Consider the following 17,630-nt stretch of genomic DNA (forward strand, 5'->3'; position numbering starts at 1 on the left):
CCCCACATGACCCAGTTTCGAAACTGACCTAAAGATCATCAAGACAAACATTCTGACCAAGTTTCATAAAGATTGGGTCACATATGTGGCCTCTAGAGTGTTAACAATGCAAACGCTGACGGACTACGGACGATGCACACAGCACGACGACGGACAATGACGGTCACAATAGCTCACCTTGAGCACTTCGTGCTCTGGTGAGCTAAAAATGCCAATAAATAAGGTCATGATGAAGGATGCATATTTTAATTATGACGCAATAAACAGATTATGGCACTTTGATTTTATTTCAAACATTTTCAACTAAAATGTCAAACAATATATTGGTACAGATCTAAATGAAGTAATATCACATGCATGTATGTCAAAGGTCAAGATCAATACCATAATGCAGCAGGCCAAACATACAATATAAACACATTAAAATCCTTACAAACAATATTTCTTAATATGATAACAGGTTGGGCTGTCTTGTAGAACAAAAGCTACGCATATGAGTGCAACATGTAAGAGCAGCTTATGATGCCTGGTCTACTTTCACACATAATGATCCAAAACAAGTGTACAAAGTTAGAGCTCATATAGTTTTCAAGAAAAATGGACCTAAACAAAAACCTTAACCTATGACATATTCCTAAGAACATGAGAACTCTATACATAAATACTAAGTCTTTATTTTCTCAGAAAGGCACAAAAGTTGTGAAAACTATAAAGTGACAGGTGTTATAATGTAGTAATGTAACTCCCACCAAAATGATATCAGTATTATAAAGATTCTATTCTTAAGACAACACAAGCACTGTATGCAAATCAGGTAATATGTATCAAAGAAATGTTTTCATCCCATTTTGAAATACACATATAAGTTACATCCATTTTTCTAAGTAACATTTGAAGAATCAGTGCTACAATTTAAATTCTAACCATATGGATTCTTTAATGCGACTAACCCGTACATGAACCACTAAAAATGAACTTTTCATATATTTACCTTTATGTCTAAACATGTATGTGGTATCATCAATATGTAGTTAGGTCAAATTTTGTTGAAACTTTGTTGTTTTTATTGGTAAATGAATTGCCTATAATTTCTGAAAAAGATTTTGGATTAAACAAAAATAACTGGATTTCCAGTTAGGCTGCACATTGCAAACATCAAGTTGCAGAAATTCTTTAAACAAGAGGATAGCAATGCTCAACTATTCAACAGCCTTGTCAATTAAATTAATAAGTCAAACAAGAGGGTCATGATGACCCTGGATCGCTCACCTGAGTAATTAGGCCTACAGCCTCTAAAGTGTTAACAGGCTTTTCCTTTGATTTGACTGTGTGACCTAGTTTTTGACCCCATTTGACCAAGATTCGAACATGGCGTAGAGATCATCAAGATAAACACTCTGACTACGTTTCACGAAGATAGGATCATAAATGTGGCCTCTACAGTGTTAACAAGCTTTTCCTATGATTTGAGCATGTGACCTAGTTTTTGACCCAACATCACCCAGATTCGAACTTGACCTAGGGATCATCAAGATAAATATTCTGATCAACTTTCATGACGATAGGGTCATAAATGTGGCTTCTAGAATTTTAACAAGCAATCCTATGATTTGAGTGGGTGGCCTAGTTTTTGACTCAACATGATCCAGATTCAGTCTTGGCCTTGGAATCATCAAGATAAACAATCTGACCAAGTTTGATGAAGATAGGGTCAGAAATGTGGCCTCTACAGTGTAAACAAACTTTTCCTTTGATTTGAGCAGGTGACATAGTTTTTGACCCCACAAGACCCAGTTTCGACCTTTGCCTAGAGATCATCTTGATAAACCTTCGGACCAAGTTTCATGAAGATAGGATCATAAATGTGACCTCTAGAGTGTTTACAAGCTTTTCCTTTGATTTTAGCGGGTGACCTAGTTTTTTTGATCTGGCCTAAAGACTTAGTTTTTGATTACACATGACTCAGTTTCAAACTTGACCTAGAGATCATCAAGAAAAACATTCTGACCAAGTTTCATAAAGACTGTGTCACAACTGTGACCTCTAGTGTTAAAAAGGCAAATATGGATTGACGGATACGCACTCTGGACAATGACCGGTCACAATAACTCACCTTGAGCATTTCGTGCTCAGGTGAGCTAAAAAGGGGCATAGTTTTGTAAAAATGCAAAGTTAAGTTATGAAACCTGTTCATTGAGTGACAGATCATTCAATCCAATCCCATAAGACTTAGTGGTTACTGAGATATAAGCTCACATACAAAAACTTAACCATATCAGGACGCTGACGGGGATGCAGACGCCGACACATGGGCATGTCCAATAAGCCTACCTATTCTTCCAATGTACGAGCTAAAAAATTGATAAACTATCGTGTTTGGGTTACTTGCTTTAAATATCCTCAACAAGTATCTACTACCCGTAAAGCCTTAGCAATCCTTTGAATGCATTTAAATCCCTGCTTCAACTGACTGATTCCTGTAAAATCCTTTAATTGTATTTGATGTGTCACATTTCTATATCAACTGAACATGGTACATCAACTTTTTTTAAAGCATGTATTTGAATTTAAAAACAACCCTCATGTCAAAAGACATTAAAATGAGTTTTAAAAACTGAGCATATAATTGGTTCAAATCAAATGATTGTGACAACAACAGAAAAATAGGTCAAACAGACGGACACATTGTCTGACACATACCCCTAAAAATCTTAACAGAAAAATAAATAAAGTCCATAACAGGGCCATTACTCCAAAAAATAACAATCAGACAGATTTGTGTACACAACATTCTGATTTAGGTGTAACATTCTGAAGTCCAAAAACAATGGCCAATACTAAAAAAATTAAAAAATAAACTCCCACAAATGTGGTAATGTCCATTAATGTTGATGATGTATACAAAGTTCCCTTTCAGTTGGGGTTTAGTACACAATGTTCTGGCCCCGTGTTCAAGAAACATTTTTCGGTCTCAGCTGAGTGAGTTTGAAATTTTAATCTCAATTTTTCTAAAACTTCAAGGTTAAATTCCATCTGAGACTGACTATCAATACTGAATAGCCATACAAAAATAGTTATTAACTTACAATTTAGTTTTAAACATGCTATTTAGACAAAAATGACTAATAAAGTTTCATTATCAGACTCAGCTGAGACTGAAAATGTTTTGTGAACACGGGGCCTGATGTTGTTGTAATATTCCAAAGTCCAAAAAATTGCATATATTTATCTTCATATTTCAAAAACGTGGAATATATTCAACATAAGGCATAACAAGAGCACCGCATTGCGGGTGCAGATGCTCATCTGTTTTTTTTTAGTCCCTGTATAATAGAAATATTGTCATACCCATGATTTTCTAAGTCAAAAAGGGGCCAAAATTCTTGCAAAAAGCAATTGTAGAGTTACGGTACTTGCTGTGCAGAGTCAGCTTTTAAAGGCAAAAAACTACTCCAAGTTCTAAAGCAATAGCTTTGACAGTTATGAAGAAAAGTTGACCTAAAATGCAAAACTTAACGAAGAAATCTGATATTATGTAAGTCCAAAAGGAACCATGATTCTTGCAAAAAGCAGGATGGAGTTATGTTTCTGGCTGTACAGAGTCAGCTTTTGATGGTGAACAAGTGTTACAAGTTTTTAAAACAATAGCTTGGATAGTTTAGGAGAAGAGCTGACCTAAACACAAAGCTTAACCAAGAAATCTGATTATCTAAGTCCAAAAGGGGCCATAATTCTTGCAAAAAGCAATGCCGACGCCAACGACCATCAAGTAATGATAAGAACTCATCATTTTATTGAAAATAAGAGGGCCATGAAGGCCCTGTATAGCTCACCTGACCTATTGACCTAAAGATCATCAAGATTAACATTCTGACCAAGTTCATTAAGATGTGGTCATAAATGTGGCCTCCAAAGTGTTAACTAGCTTTTCCTTTGATTTGACCCAGTGACCTAGTTTTTGACCAGACATAACTCAGATTCAAACTTGACCTAAAGATCATCAAGATTAACATTCTGACTAAGTTTCGTGAAGATACAGTCAGAAATGTGGCCTCTAGAGTGGTAACAAGCTTTTCCTTTGATTTGACCTAATGACCCAGTTTTTGACCCCACCTGACCCACATTTGAACTTGACCTATAGATCATCAAGATTAACATTCTGACCAAGTTTCATTAAGATATAATCAAAAATGTGGCCTCTACAGTGTAAACTAGCTTTTCCTTTGATTTGTCCTGGTGACCTAGCTTTTGATCCTACATTACCCAGATTCAAACTGGACCTTGAGATCATCAAGATTAACATTCTGACCAAGTTTCATGAAGATACGGTTATAAATGTGGCCTCTACAGTGTTAACAAGCTTTCCATTTGATTTGACCTGCTGACCTAGTTTTTGTCCCCAGATAACGCAGTAACAAACTCATCCAAGACTTTATTGAGGGTAACATTCTGACCAATTTTCATTAAGTTTGGGCTAAAATTGTGTCCTCTAGAATGTTAACAAGCTTTTCCTTTGATATGACCTGGTGATCTAGTTTTTGACCCCAGATAAACCAATATTAATCTTATCCAAGATTTCATTGACGGTAACATTCTGACCAAGTTTCATTAAGATTGGGCCAAAATTGTGACCTCTAGAGTGTTTACTGTTGAATTGTTGACGACAGAAGACGGACGGACGACTGACGGACGGACAACAACAGGGCCATCACAAAAGCTCACCTTTGAGCACTTTGTGCTCAGGTGAGCTAAAAAAAAAAGGTGTTTGTTTTCAGTATCCCGACCTACCCTAAATTTTTGGTCCAACCCTAAATGTTAAAGGCCTAGGAGAATATTTTTTTAAACTATTTAACAAAAAGTTGCAAAACTGCACTTTTTATGCTTTAAACATGGTCAGTGATGTAAGAAATCAACTTACTGATACTCTAAAGGCATAACGCCCTTATTTTTATTCATTTTTTGACACAAAAATAATTTTTGAAAAGTCTCACATAATAAAAAAGAATTCCAAACAAAAACATTTCCGACCTACCTAGCCTAATTTTTTTGAGCATGTTACCAGAAACAAAGAATTTTTTTAAGCCTAAATAGCATCCTTAACTTAATTTCTTTATGCTCTTCTTGTACTACAATATATTACAGCCTTTAGATTCTATAACATTTCTCTGACGTTCTATTTCACTTTTCTGAGCCCGGATAGTGTCCCCTTGTTGTCTTATTGTCTCATCTTTCTTATTAAGTTCATCTTTCAGGAACTGTTCAGCAGAATGCATTTCATCCAAATCAGCAAAATGTTTCTGAAAATGGAAAATCCAAACAATTCTAGCATTCAATTTACAACACCATCGAAATACAACCCTTTTATTGGTTTGTTTGTTTCATTTTGAGTTAAATATAATATTGTTTTTTTTTTAAAGTAGTTCAGTTATATGGAGGTGGTGGTAACCAAACCAATGTCCCCGGACAAAATGACTTTTCTCCACAAGTTACTGACAACTTCTCAACATGAATAATTGCTAAAAGAAGGATGACGTCAGACAACAAGAATCTGTCACTGGCTGAAGATGTGGTTTAAAACACCTGCCTCAAGCGTACCAAAACTGTCTATGAGGTAACAAGGCTCTGTCCAGTAGCCATGACTTACTCAAGAGCCAGATATTTCAAGATGCACCTACAACCAATGAAAGATTCTTTCTCTTACATACCATTAATATATTCTACAAAGTTAGAACGAATAAAAGAAGAGGGCCATGATGGCCCTATATCGCTCACCTGTTATCATTGCACTTGAGGACAAGAAGGTCCTCAGAAAACATATCTAAGTCCAAAGGACAGGAACAACAAAGGGAAGAAATTTAACCAAAAAGAAAAAAAAAATCTTACAAGGTACAGATATGTCAAAATACACCTAAAAATTAGAGGTACCATCCATGTCGTACCACAGAAAAGTGGTCTCGGTTTTTCCCTATGGCCAATAATAACAGTTACTAAAAATAAGCTAATAACATAAAAGGGAAGTAATTAAAAACAAAATTATTGCAAGTGAACAAAAGAAGGATCTGCCAAATAAATCTGTTGACATAAATGAAATTTCAGATCAGTATCTTCATTAGTTTAATTTGAAATAAAGGGAGGTAATTTGACATAAAATCAGTCCATAGTTATCTACCCTGATTGGCTCAGTCCAACTAATGACAATAATGAAATTTCAAATAAGTCCTATAAGTACTTACTGATATAAATCCATTTTGATTACAATCAGGGGAGGTAATCAGATATAAAATAACTCTGGAGGGACACACGACGGACACCAAACAATCACAAAAGCTCACTTTGAGCCTTTGGTGCTTAAAAGATGGTAACAGTAAGCAAAGAAGTATAAAATAATTTATTTTTGTAGCTCTTTGCAGTAAGCAAACAATATTGAAATACGTTCTATACTTTATTTCTGGAATTGTTGGAAGCAACATGAACCATTACCCTACTTCAGCTTATTATCAAATTTGTCTATCATTCAGAATATGTACAGTACTGTTTTCACCGGAAAGATTAGTTTAAAATTTAGGGTCTAAAATTTAACAGTATCGGACATGTTGTTGCAGGTTAGTAATGATTTGAACTGGTTAGAAATTGTTGCTGTAATGCAGGGTAAGAGTAAATGACTGTATAAAACAAATAACCTTTTTGTAAAAACAAAACTTAAGGAAAGGAAACTTAACAAAACAGAAATATGTCCGGATGAGCAGATGAATATTTTGGTTACGCACACCTGTTCAAGTGGTACGCATACAACCCGATGGTGCTGTACTTATAGAGGTTAAAGATGGATCTGATAGAGGTTAAAGATTGGATCTGATTTGTCATGGAATCCAAGATTTATTGTTGTTGAAGATATTTTCGAAGTTTGTATCAAATAAAACCATAAATGAAGTCTCTATATGGCTGCAAAAGCCAAAATAGCCAATATTGGACCTTTAAGGGGCCATAACTCTGGAATCCATGATGGAATCTGGCCAGTTCAAGAAAGGAACCAAGATCTTGTGGTAATACAAGTTGTGTGCAAGTTTGGTTAAAATCAAATAATAAATGAAGCTGCTATTGTGCAGAAAGGGTCAAAATAGCTGATTCTGGCCCTTTCAGGGGCCATAACTCTGGAACCCATAATGGAATCTCGCCAGTTGAAAAACAAGAGGACCATGATGGTCCTGAATCGCTCACCTCTTCCCACATGACCCAGTTTTGAGTATGACATCGTTTTTTCTATTATTTGACATAGTGACCTAGTTTTTGAGCTCATGTGACCCAGTTTTGAACTTGACCTAGATATTTTCAAGATAAAAATTCTGACCAATTTTCATGAAGATCCATTGAAAAATATGGTCTCTAGAGAGGTCACAAGGTTTTTCCATTATTTGACCTATTGACCTAGTTTTCGAAGGTACGTGACCCTGTTTTGAACTTTACCTAGATATCACCAAGGTGAACATTCTCACTAATTTTCATGAAGATCTCATGAAAAAAATGGCCTCTAGAGAGGTCACAAGGTTTTTCTATTTTTATACCTACTGGCCTAGTTTTTGACCGCACGTGACCCAGTTTCGAAAATGACCTAGATATCATCAAGATAAACATTCAGACCAACTTTCATACAGATCCCATGAAAAATATGGCCTTTAGAGAGGTCACAAGGTTTTCCTATAATTTGACCTACTGACCAAGTTTTTGATAGCACGTGACCCACGTTACCTACTGACCTAGTTTTTGACCGCACCTGACCCAGTTTCAAAAATGACCTAGATATCATCAAGATGAACATTCAGACCAATTTTCATACAGATCCCATGAAAAAGTATGGCCTCTAGAGAGGTCACAAGGTTTTTTTATTATTTGACCTACCGACCTAGTTTTTTAAGGCATGTGACCCGGTTTCAAATTTGACCTAGATATCATCAAGGTGAACATTCTGACCAATTTTCATGAAGATCCATTCAAGGGTATGGCCTCTAGAGAGGTCACAAGGGTTTTCTATTTCAAGACCTACTGACCTAGTTTTTGATCGCAGTTGACCCAGTTTCAAACTTGACCTATATATCATCAAGATAAACATTCAGACCAACTTTCATACAGATTCCATGAAAAATATGGCCTCCAGAGAGGTCACAACGTTTTTTCATTATTTGACCTACTGACCTAGCTTTTGATGGCACGTGCCCCACTTTCGAACTTGACCTAGATATCATCAAGATGAACATTCTGGCCAATTTTTATGAAGATCCATTCACAAGTATGGCCTCTAGAGAGGTCACAAGGTTTTTCTATTTTTAGACCTACTGACCTAGTTTTTGACCGCACATGACCCTGTTTCGAACTTGACCTAGATATCATCAAGATGAACATTCAGACCAATTTTCATACAGATCCCATGAAAAATATGGCCTTTAGAGAGGTCACAAGGTTTTCATATTATTTGACCTACGACCTAGTTTTTGATGGCACGTGACCCACTTTCCAACTTGACCTAGATATCATCAAGATGAACATTCAGAATAACTTTCATAAAGATCCCATGGAAAATATGGCCTCTAGAGAGGTCACAAGGTTTTTCTATTTTTGACCTACTGACCTAGTTTTTTAGACATGTGACCCACTTTCGAACTTGACCTAGATATCATCAAGGTGAACACTCTGACCAATTTTCATGAAGATCTCATGAAATATATGGCCTCTAGAGAGGTCACAAGGTTTTTCAACTTTTAGACCTACTGACCTAGTTTTTGACCGCACATGACCCAGTTTCGTACCTGACCTAGATATAATCAAGATGAACATTCAGACCAACTTTCATACAGATCCCATGAAAAATATGGCCTTTAGAGAGGTCACAAAGTTTTTCTATTATTTGACCTACTGACCTAGTTTTTGATGGCACGTAACCCAGTTTCGAACTTGACCTAGATATCATCAAGGTGAACGTTCTGACCAATTTTCATGAAGATCTTGTGAAATATATGGCCTCTAGAGAGGTCACAAGATTTTTCTATTTTTAGACCTACTGACCTAGTTTTTGATGGCACTTGACCCAGTTTCGAACTTGACCTAGATATCATCAAGGTGAACATTCTGACCAATTTTCATGAAGACATCATGAAATATATGGCCTCTAGAGAGGTCACAAGGTTTTTCTATTTTTAGACCTACTGACCTAGTTTTTGATGGCACATGACCCAGTTTCGAACTTGACCTAGATATCATCAAGGTGAACATTCTTACCAACTTTCATAAACATCCCACGAAAAATGTGACCTCTAGAGTGGTCACAAGCAAAAGTTTACGGACGGACGGACTAACGCACGGACGGACGGACGACGGACGACGGACGCTGCGTGATCACAAAAGCTCACCTTGTCACTATGTGACAGGTGAGCTAAAAAAAACCAAGATCTTATGGTGATACAAGTTGTGTGCAAGTCTGGTTGAAATAAAATCATAAATGAAGCTGCTATTGCGCAGACAAGGTCAAAATAGCTAATTCTGGCCCTTTCAGGGACCATAACTCTGGAACCCATAATGGAATCTGGTGAGTTCAAGAAAGGAACCAAGATCTTAAATTATAAATAAAGCTGCTATTGTGCAGACAAGGCCAAAATAGCTAATTTTGGCCCTTTCAGGGGCCATAACTCTGGAACCCATAATGGGATTTGGCCAGTTCAAGAAAGGAACCGAGATCTTATGGTGATACAAGTTGTGTGCAAGTTTGGTTAAAATAAAATCATAAATGAAACCACTATCGTGCAGACACGAAATTGTTGACGCACGGACGCACGCACGCACGGACGGACGGACTGACGACATACGACGGACGAAGGGTGATCACAAAAGCTCACCTTGTCACTATGTGACAGGTGAGCTAATAAAAACAAATGCTTTTCTTTTAAGTATTTTTATATCATAATAGCATAAATTTATGCATTCATCCATAAATTGCAGCATGCAAGTCATCTTACACAAAGGTTATTCCAGCTAAGACAAAAATGTAGGGAAATTCTGTCCAGCATGCAAGAAACATTGTCTTTTACCAAAGCATCAGGGATTTATAACCCTTTGAACTTAACCAAGAATTTACAACCCTTTGAACTTATAACAGGGATTTATGACCCTTTGAACTTAAAACAGGGATTTATAACCCTTTGTACTTATACCAAGGATTTACAACCCTTTAAACTTATAACAGGGATTTATAACCCTCTGAACTTATAATAGGGATTCATAACCCTTTGAACTTATACCAGGGCTTTTACAGGGATGGAATTTGCAACCTCTTTATGCATAATGTGCTAAAAACATTTTAAATATTAAATATCAAAGAAAATGTTTGATATGGCAGCATATATTTCAATTATAAAAAAAGGGCCATTTATAAAACACACATGACTCCCATGTTGTCCTGTAGGAACTGGATAATATAATTTGTATGCAGTCACCTTGACTTTTGGCCTACTGATGAATGATTAATGACTACAACCATGAATGAAGAAAACTGAGCATGCTCAAGTTATTGATCTGAAACCATTTTCAATCTCAAGGTAATTATGACTTTAATTTTTGACATACTGAACTCTTAATACATCAATCATAGTACGTATTAGGACAGTCTTAGGCCACAGCAGTCTGAAGTTATAGATGCTAAACCATTTTCTGTCTGAAGGTCACTTTGACCTTGACAACTGATTTGACCCATCAACTAATACATACAGGTTATACACTGCAACTGACTAAAAACAATCATTGTTTGCTCAATTTACTGACAAAACAATGAGCAAACAGTATATCATTTTTTTCTTTAACCTGTGTGCGGGGTTGCATGGAGGTGGGGTTCATAAATAACACATCTCTGAAATTGCAAAGCATAATTGACCCATACAAATTCCTTTAAAACACTTAAAAATAACCAAAATAATACTGTTCAAACATACTTGTGACAGAAAATCGAACTGAAGAAAAACAGTTAGGAAAGAAAATGAAAATAAAATTTTGAGTTTCAATTAAAATTGAAATATTTGTATTCAGACAAGAACAATCTAGTCCTTTTACCCATGATCCCCCAGTTTCAAAACTGACATGGATTTCATAAAACAAACAAGGTTGACATTTTTATGATCTAATTTCTAATCAAAGTTGACCCTGACACAGATTCCAAAAAGATTGTATCCAGGTTTCTGTGTGTTATAACTAGGTTGTTGCTCTAAAGGTTTAATGAACTAAGCAACTTGTCAGATCTGACACAAGTATTTCCTTCGTGGTCACGTGACTGTTGTGTGCAGGTGTTGAAGGTTATGTTGAATTACCTGTTTAATCCATTCCTGTATATGACTTGGCCGTATTGGTCCCGTTAAAACACCATTGCGGCGAACAAATACTCCTTCCTTACTTTCATACAGAACATCTGGATTATTGGGTGGAAAAACTCTCACTTCAATCACTTTCAAACTTGCTGTAATATAATAATAATTCAACATATTCAAACGAGGTTAGTTACTCACCTGCATAATACAAATTCTGAACCAAGGACATTTGAGCCACACCATGAGAAAACCAACATAGTGCATTTGTGACCAGCATGGATTCAGACCAGCTTGCGCATCCAAGCAGTCTGGTCAGGATGCATGCTGTTTGCTTTCAAAGCCTATTGCAATTAGAGAATTCATTTGCGAACAGCATGGATCCTGACCAGACTGCAAGGCTGGTCTGGATCCATGCTTGTTGCAAATGCACAAAATTGGTTTCTATTTACTTTCAGCATCAAACTTCTTTTATATGAATGAGCAACTATTTATTTGGAACATAACTTAAAACATGATCTTTCACAAGAGAATTAGTGTGTGTTCTTTGCAATACATCTTTTCAAAACATTACTGTAAGTGTACTTATATTAGCGCAAAGACCTTAAATTGAATAGTTTCGACTTATTAGCGCGTACTTGTATTAGTGCAGTATCACCAGCGCTAAAATAGCCAATTGGTGGCTGAATGGTATTCGTAATGAAATCAACCAGGCACGCAAATAAACATGCATAGGTCAACAGTATGACATAAAATATACATTCGTTTAGATCAGTGTTAATCTGTATACTGTAAATTTGTACATGTATACAGTGCAGAATGGTGATAATTGTTTGTTTTCAAATTTACACTTGGTTTTTCAAAGCAGTAAAATGTTATGGTGACACTCGTAATTAGCGTGACTGGACAAACTGGCAATCTACTGCGAAGATGTTATATACCATGTTTACGGACAATGGCGAAGATAAAAAAATGCAACTTAATTTACAACTAGAAATGTGTCCATGGGACACAGATGCCCCCACTACATGACATTAGTCAGGGGCCAGAACTCCTACAATACTGAATGAATCCGGATGCAAAACCCCAGGTGCACAACTAAACATGCTGACCAACATTCCTGTAAACTTTGGTGATTCTAGGTCAAATACTTTTGGGGCTATGCGCGACACAACATTAAAATGACCAATTTTTTACTAAGTCAGGGGCCATGACTCCTACATGACTGGATGAATCCGGACGCGAAACCCCAGGTGCACAACTACACATGTTGACCAACATGCCTGTAAAGTTTTGTGACTCTAGGTCATATACTTTTGGAGCTAGGCACGACACAACATTAAAATGACCAATTTTTACAAAGTCAGGGGCCATATTAACTGCTACATGACTGAATGAATCCGGACGCGAAACCCCAGGTGCACAACTACACATGCTGACCAACATGCCTGTAAAGTTTTGTGACTCTAGGTCATATACTTTTGGAGCTAGGCACGACACAACATTAAAATGACCAATTTTTACAAAGTCAGGGGCCATAACTTCTACATGACTGAATGAATCCGGACGCGAAACCCCAGGTGCACAACTACACATGCTGACCAACATTCCTGTAAAGTTTTGTGACTCTACGTCAAATACTTTCAGAGCTATGCGCGACACAACATTTTCGGAAGGACGGACGGACAGAGGACGGACGGACGGACAGACAGACAAGGGCCAATCTATATGCCCCCCCCACCCCCAAAGTGGGGGCATAAAAATAGATGACTTTTGTACTAATATTCAAACAGGTTAAATTATTCTTTTCAAAACTTTCTGCAGAGTAATAGTTAGGAATGCAGTTATTGTCATATTTACACAATGAATATGTACTTCTCTGTGTTCTGTTGCATTGTAATTACGGTATTTTCAATACTATAAATATCACTTTTTCAAGTAAAGCCTTTCATTTCAGTCTAATATTAGTGCTAGACATGAATTAGCGCATGCCCGATCCTGCTAATAGCGTGAAAATTAGTACTCCGCTAATATTAATACACTTACAGTATCTTAGATGTAACATTAATGGCTAAAATATTACAGATCATTAAAACAAGGAGTGGCGTGTAAGTGAAAGCTAATACAGTGCTTACGATGCTGTCTCCCATTGTCTTCAAGCAAGGGTGAAAAATGTATAGAATACTCTTCACCAAATACCGGTGGGTAGATATCTTTGATAGCATCAAGGAAATGCTTCCTGTATCTGTCTTCTTGTTGTCCATTACACTCTATACCCATAACTTTACCTGTTAACATATAATGTGTATTTAACTCAAAAGCAAAAGCTGACAGATTTTAAAAAGAAACTATTGCCAGTTTACGATAAAAACTACTTGAACACAGTTTGATTGAAACATTCCAATCTTGCTAACTTTTATGTTAGCATGAATTAGATAGAAAATGCTAACCTACATAAAGAAGTTACAGTGAACTGAAAACCTGGATCCACAGTTATAAAACATAATGAATTTAAAGACCAGTCCCAAAACTCCATCACCTGATTAGTTGATGCTGAGCACAGATTTATCATCGACCCAAGACTGGTCTCTAAACTGGGTTTTGTAACCTTGAATTGAGTACTAATTTTTTGTAAAGACCAATACATAATGTTGATTTTGTTCATCATTTAAACAGTATATCAAAAATTAATGTTAATTGTATTTTTTCTCCTTTTGTAGCACTATTCTTTACTTGACAGAGACAGTTTTGCAAAAAATTTATGTCAGTATGTTTATATCAAAGAGTTCTTAGCAAATTACAAATTACCAATTTCCTAAAAACATAATGATTTCCGTGAAAAACAGTACTTTTGGAGAAAACTGAAAAGAAAAACACTGTTCCCAACTTCCCACCCATATTGCAACATCCTAGCTAAATATTACACGATGTCAAATGTTTGTCAAAGTGCAGTTATTTATGACTCACTGCTACTTACGACAAGGAAAGGTTATATCCACTACTGAACATGTACAGTCAAACCTACAATACAGACTACCTGTTTACTGAGACAACCTGACTTAAAATTGCCAAAGATATGCAACTCTCAGCATAGATGGATATGACTATCTGCATTCTTCCAGTTAACTCAGTAGGCAGAGTACCTAGCTCAGTAGGGAAGTACAAGAGTTAAAATCAGAAGGCTGTAAGTTTGAACCACAGGGGTGGTGTACTTTCTTCTTATAGGATGACATTGCTGAAGATGTTATACTTATCACGGGTCCAGGTCTGTTATTTCAGGAAATATAGCTTGGCATTTGGTCAAAGGTGAATACAAGAGCTGAATGTAAAATAATTTTTGGGTGAAAAATGCATATTAATTCAATACACATTTTATTTTTAAAAGTTTATCTAAACAAATTTCTTAACAAATACCAATGCCACTGAAAAAATATCTACAGTTTATCTCAAAAATCTTCCTGAAAACTGTTTATACATTGAAGTGTTTTGTTCAAATACCTCTAGAGTCAACCCCTATCAGTAGCATGCCTTTCTGTCCAGTGTTAAGAAACCCACAAACACATCTTGACACATGATCACGTATCTGCTTCAGCGTGTATTTCCCGTCCAGGTAGGATTTGAACTCTTTAGTAAAATCGTTGTTGTACACAACCTCACCTGGCTGGAAAAGAAGCAGAATAATTTGAAACCACTGATACGTGGGAATTTATTTTTGTGGACTTTGGTTGTTATTATTATTATTATACCAGATTTATATAGCGCCCTTTTCATGATCAATTTCACGTTCAAAGGCGCTTTATATAGTTCAATTGCAGCCACACAGGGCGCATAAATTCATCCTCTACTAGTACAGACACAGAGTGATCTGACCAGAGGGACAGAGTGAGACAAAGCCCCCACGACAGAGAGATCAGAAATCAGATACAGACTTGTCCGGCTAACTTAGCTTAGCTCGTTGTGAATAGACAGCCTGGTTCTTTAACGTGCCCAGTGTATAGCACTGATACACGCAAGGATTGCCTGGGTTCCTGACCAGTACACCTCTAGTTGGGTGGGAAACACTGAAAAGCGTTTCTGAAAATTCCCGAGTAGCTGCCGGGGATCGAACCCCCGACCTCAGGATTGGAAGGCCAGTGTGCAAACCACTGAGCTATCCGTCCACCCATTGGTTATGCCAATCCACGAGCTGAACTTTGAACGAACAAACAAAATTTCTTATATTTTATTTTAAAACTTTGAAAACCACAAGTTTAAGCCCCCACAAAAATGACATTTTGGGCCAAAAGAACATCCTTTCATGCAAACAGAATTAAACGATTTCACAGAAGAATAACATTAAAACTTCAATAAGGTATATCAGTGGGTTTGTTAAACAAGAGGGCCATGAAGGCCCCATGAAAGCCCTGTATCGCTCACCTGACCTATTGACCTAAAGATCATCAAGATTAACATTCCGACCAAGTTTCATTAAGATATGGTCATAAATGTGGTCTCTAAAGTGTTAACTAGCTTTTCCTTTGATTTGACCTAGTGACCTTAGGTTTTTGACCCCACCTGCCCCAGATTTGAACTTGACCTATAGATCTTCAAGATTAACATTCTGACCAAGTTTCAGTAAGATATGGTCATAAATGTGGCCTCTACAGTGTTAAGAAGCTTTTCCTTTGATTTGACTTGGTGACGTAGTTTTTGATCCTACATAACCCAGATTCAAACTGGACTTTGATACCATCAAGATTAACATTCTGACCAAGATTCATGAAGTTATAGTCATAAATGTTGCCTCTACAGTGTTAACAAGCTTTTCCTTTGATTTGACCTGGTTACCTAGTTTTTGACCCCAGATGACCCAATATTGATCTTGTCCAAGATTTTATTAAGAGTAACATTCTGACTAACTTTAATAAAGATTGGTCCAAAATTGTGACCTAGAGTGTTAACAAGCTTTTCCTTTGATTTGACCTGGTGACCTAGTTTTTGACCCCAGATGACCCAATATCAAACTCCTCCAAGATTTTATTGAGGGTAACATTCTGACTAAGTTTCATTAAGATTGGGCCAAAATTGTAACCTCTAGAGTGTTAACAGCCAAATTGTTGACGACGGATGGACGATGAAAGATGAAGGACACTGGGCGATCATGAAAGCTCACCTTGGGTCATACGGCGACTTTCCAGCTTTGATGGCAGACGACGACTCAGGTGCCCCTCAGTGCATTAGATTTAATCAAGAGTTGGCACCTGGGCAGAACAACTGACCTTCCGTAAAAACAGCTGGATGGCTTTCTAACATGAAGAATTCAATGCCATGAGTGAGGCTCGAGCCCACATTGGTGAGGGGCAGCCACCTTAACCACTCAGCCACATAGGCCCCTGGGTCAATAGTTTAGGTGAAGGAGTAGTTTGAATATTTTTGATATTTAGTTCTAGTTGCCATGTTTCTTTGGGTTTTTTTATGAATCAGAATAATTTAACAACCTTAAGAACATACTGATCAAATGCAAGTTCATAACATAAATTTCATGAAGAAAATGTACAAGGACAATCAGACAATGGACATATGTACAACAAATGGTGAGTGATTACAATAGCTTGCCTGGGTCAGTTTGCACCCCAGGGAGTCTATAATAGTATAGAAACATCACTTACCCTATAGTACGGTGTTCCCTCGTCTTCATCTGGTCCTGCCTCTGCTTTAGGGGTTATATCCTGCTCAGTGTCAGGTGACTCCCCACCTGAAATCATTTCAGCATGTTATACATTTTAACACCTCTTTCTCATACATTCTTCAAAGTTTGCAAAAACTTTGAAACAGCAGGCTGACATACAAAATCTAACAACCAGCTAACTATAATAAGTAATATGTAATTACAGAGCAGACTTAATAGCCAAGTGGTAAAATATTGTAATACGTAAATCATGGGTTGTGGGATAATTTCCTTCCTCAACCAATAAAAACAAAAAGGGTTTCGTTAATTATTTAAGTAGCGATGGAAATTGCACAGCAGAGTGACAGTGTCTGGGTCAAGACATTTATACATTTAGAAGTTATTGGTTACTAGGAAGTAGCCAGGGTTTCAGACCACTGCAACAGGGGGAAACTGCCATAACCTTGCCCTTGGTGAAACCCTTGAAACAAGCAACTTATAGAGAGAGAAGTCTTCTTCATCTTACACTTTTAAATCTCAAAATATGTGAAATGACTTAACTTCTGTTACAAGATATTCTTACATGATCTAATTTGTTGTTAACTTAAACAAAGTAGAAAAACAGCAGAGACAAAGTCTGCAAA

The 17,630-nt window shown here is 36.8% G+C and overlaps 1 protein-coding gene across 1 annotated transcript in view; it reads right to left on the reverse strand.

Moving 5' to 3' along the window:
- Positions 1-262: 262 nt before the first annotated feature.
- The window catches only part of LOC123539690 (uncharacterized), a 35,850-nt gene continuing 18,482 nt past the window's right edge, over positions 263-17,630 (reverse strand). The window contains exons 5-9 of the mRNA XM_053526873.1: positions 16,988-17,073; positions 14,838-15,000; positions 13,475-13,627; positions 11,346-11,491; positions 263-5,297 (exon numbers count right to left, since the gene is read on the reverse strand). Coding sequence (XP_053382848.1) covers positions 5,127-5,297; positions 11,346-11,491; positions 13,475-13,627; positions 14,838-15,000; positions 16,988-17,073 — 719 coding nt within the window. The 3' untranslated portion in view covers positions 263-5,126. The remainder of the gene's footprint in view (positions 5,298-11,345; positions 11,492-13,474; positions 13,628-14,837; positions 15,001-16,987; positions 17,074-17,630) is intronic.

Source organism: Mercenaria mercenaria, chromosome 16 (assembly GCF_021730395.1).
Source record: "Mercenaria mercenaria strain notata chromosome 16, MADL_Memer_1, whole genome shotgun sequence".
Classification (NCBI taxonomy): Eukaryota; Metazoa; Mollusca; class Bivalvia; order Venerida; family Veneridae; genus Mercenaria; species Mercenaria mercenaria.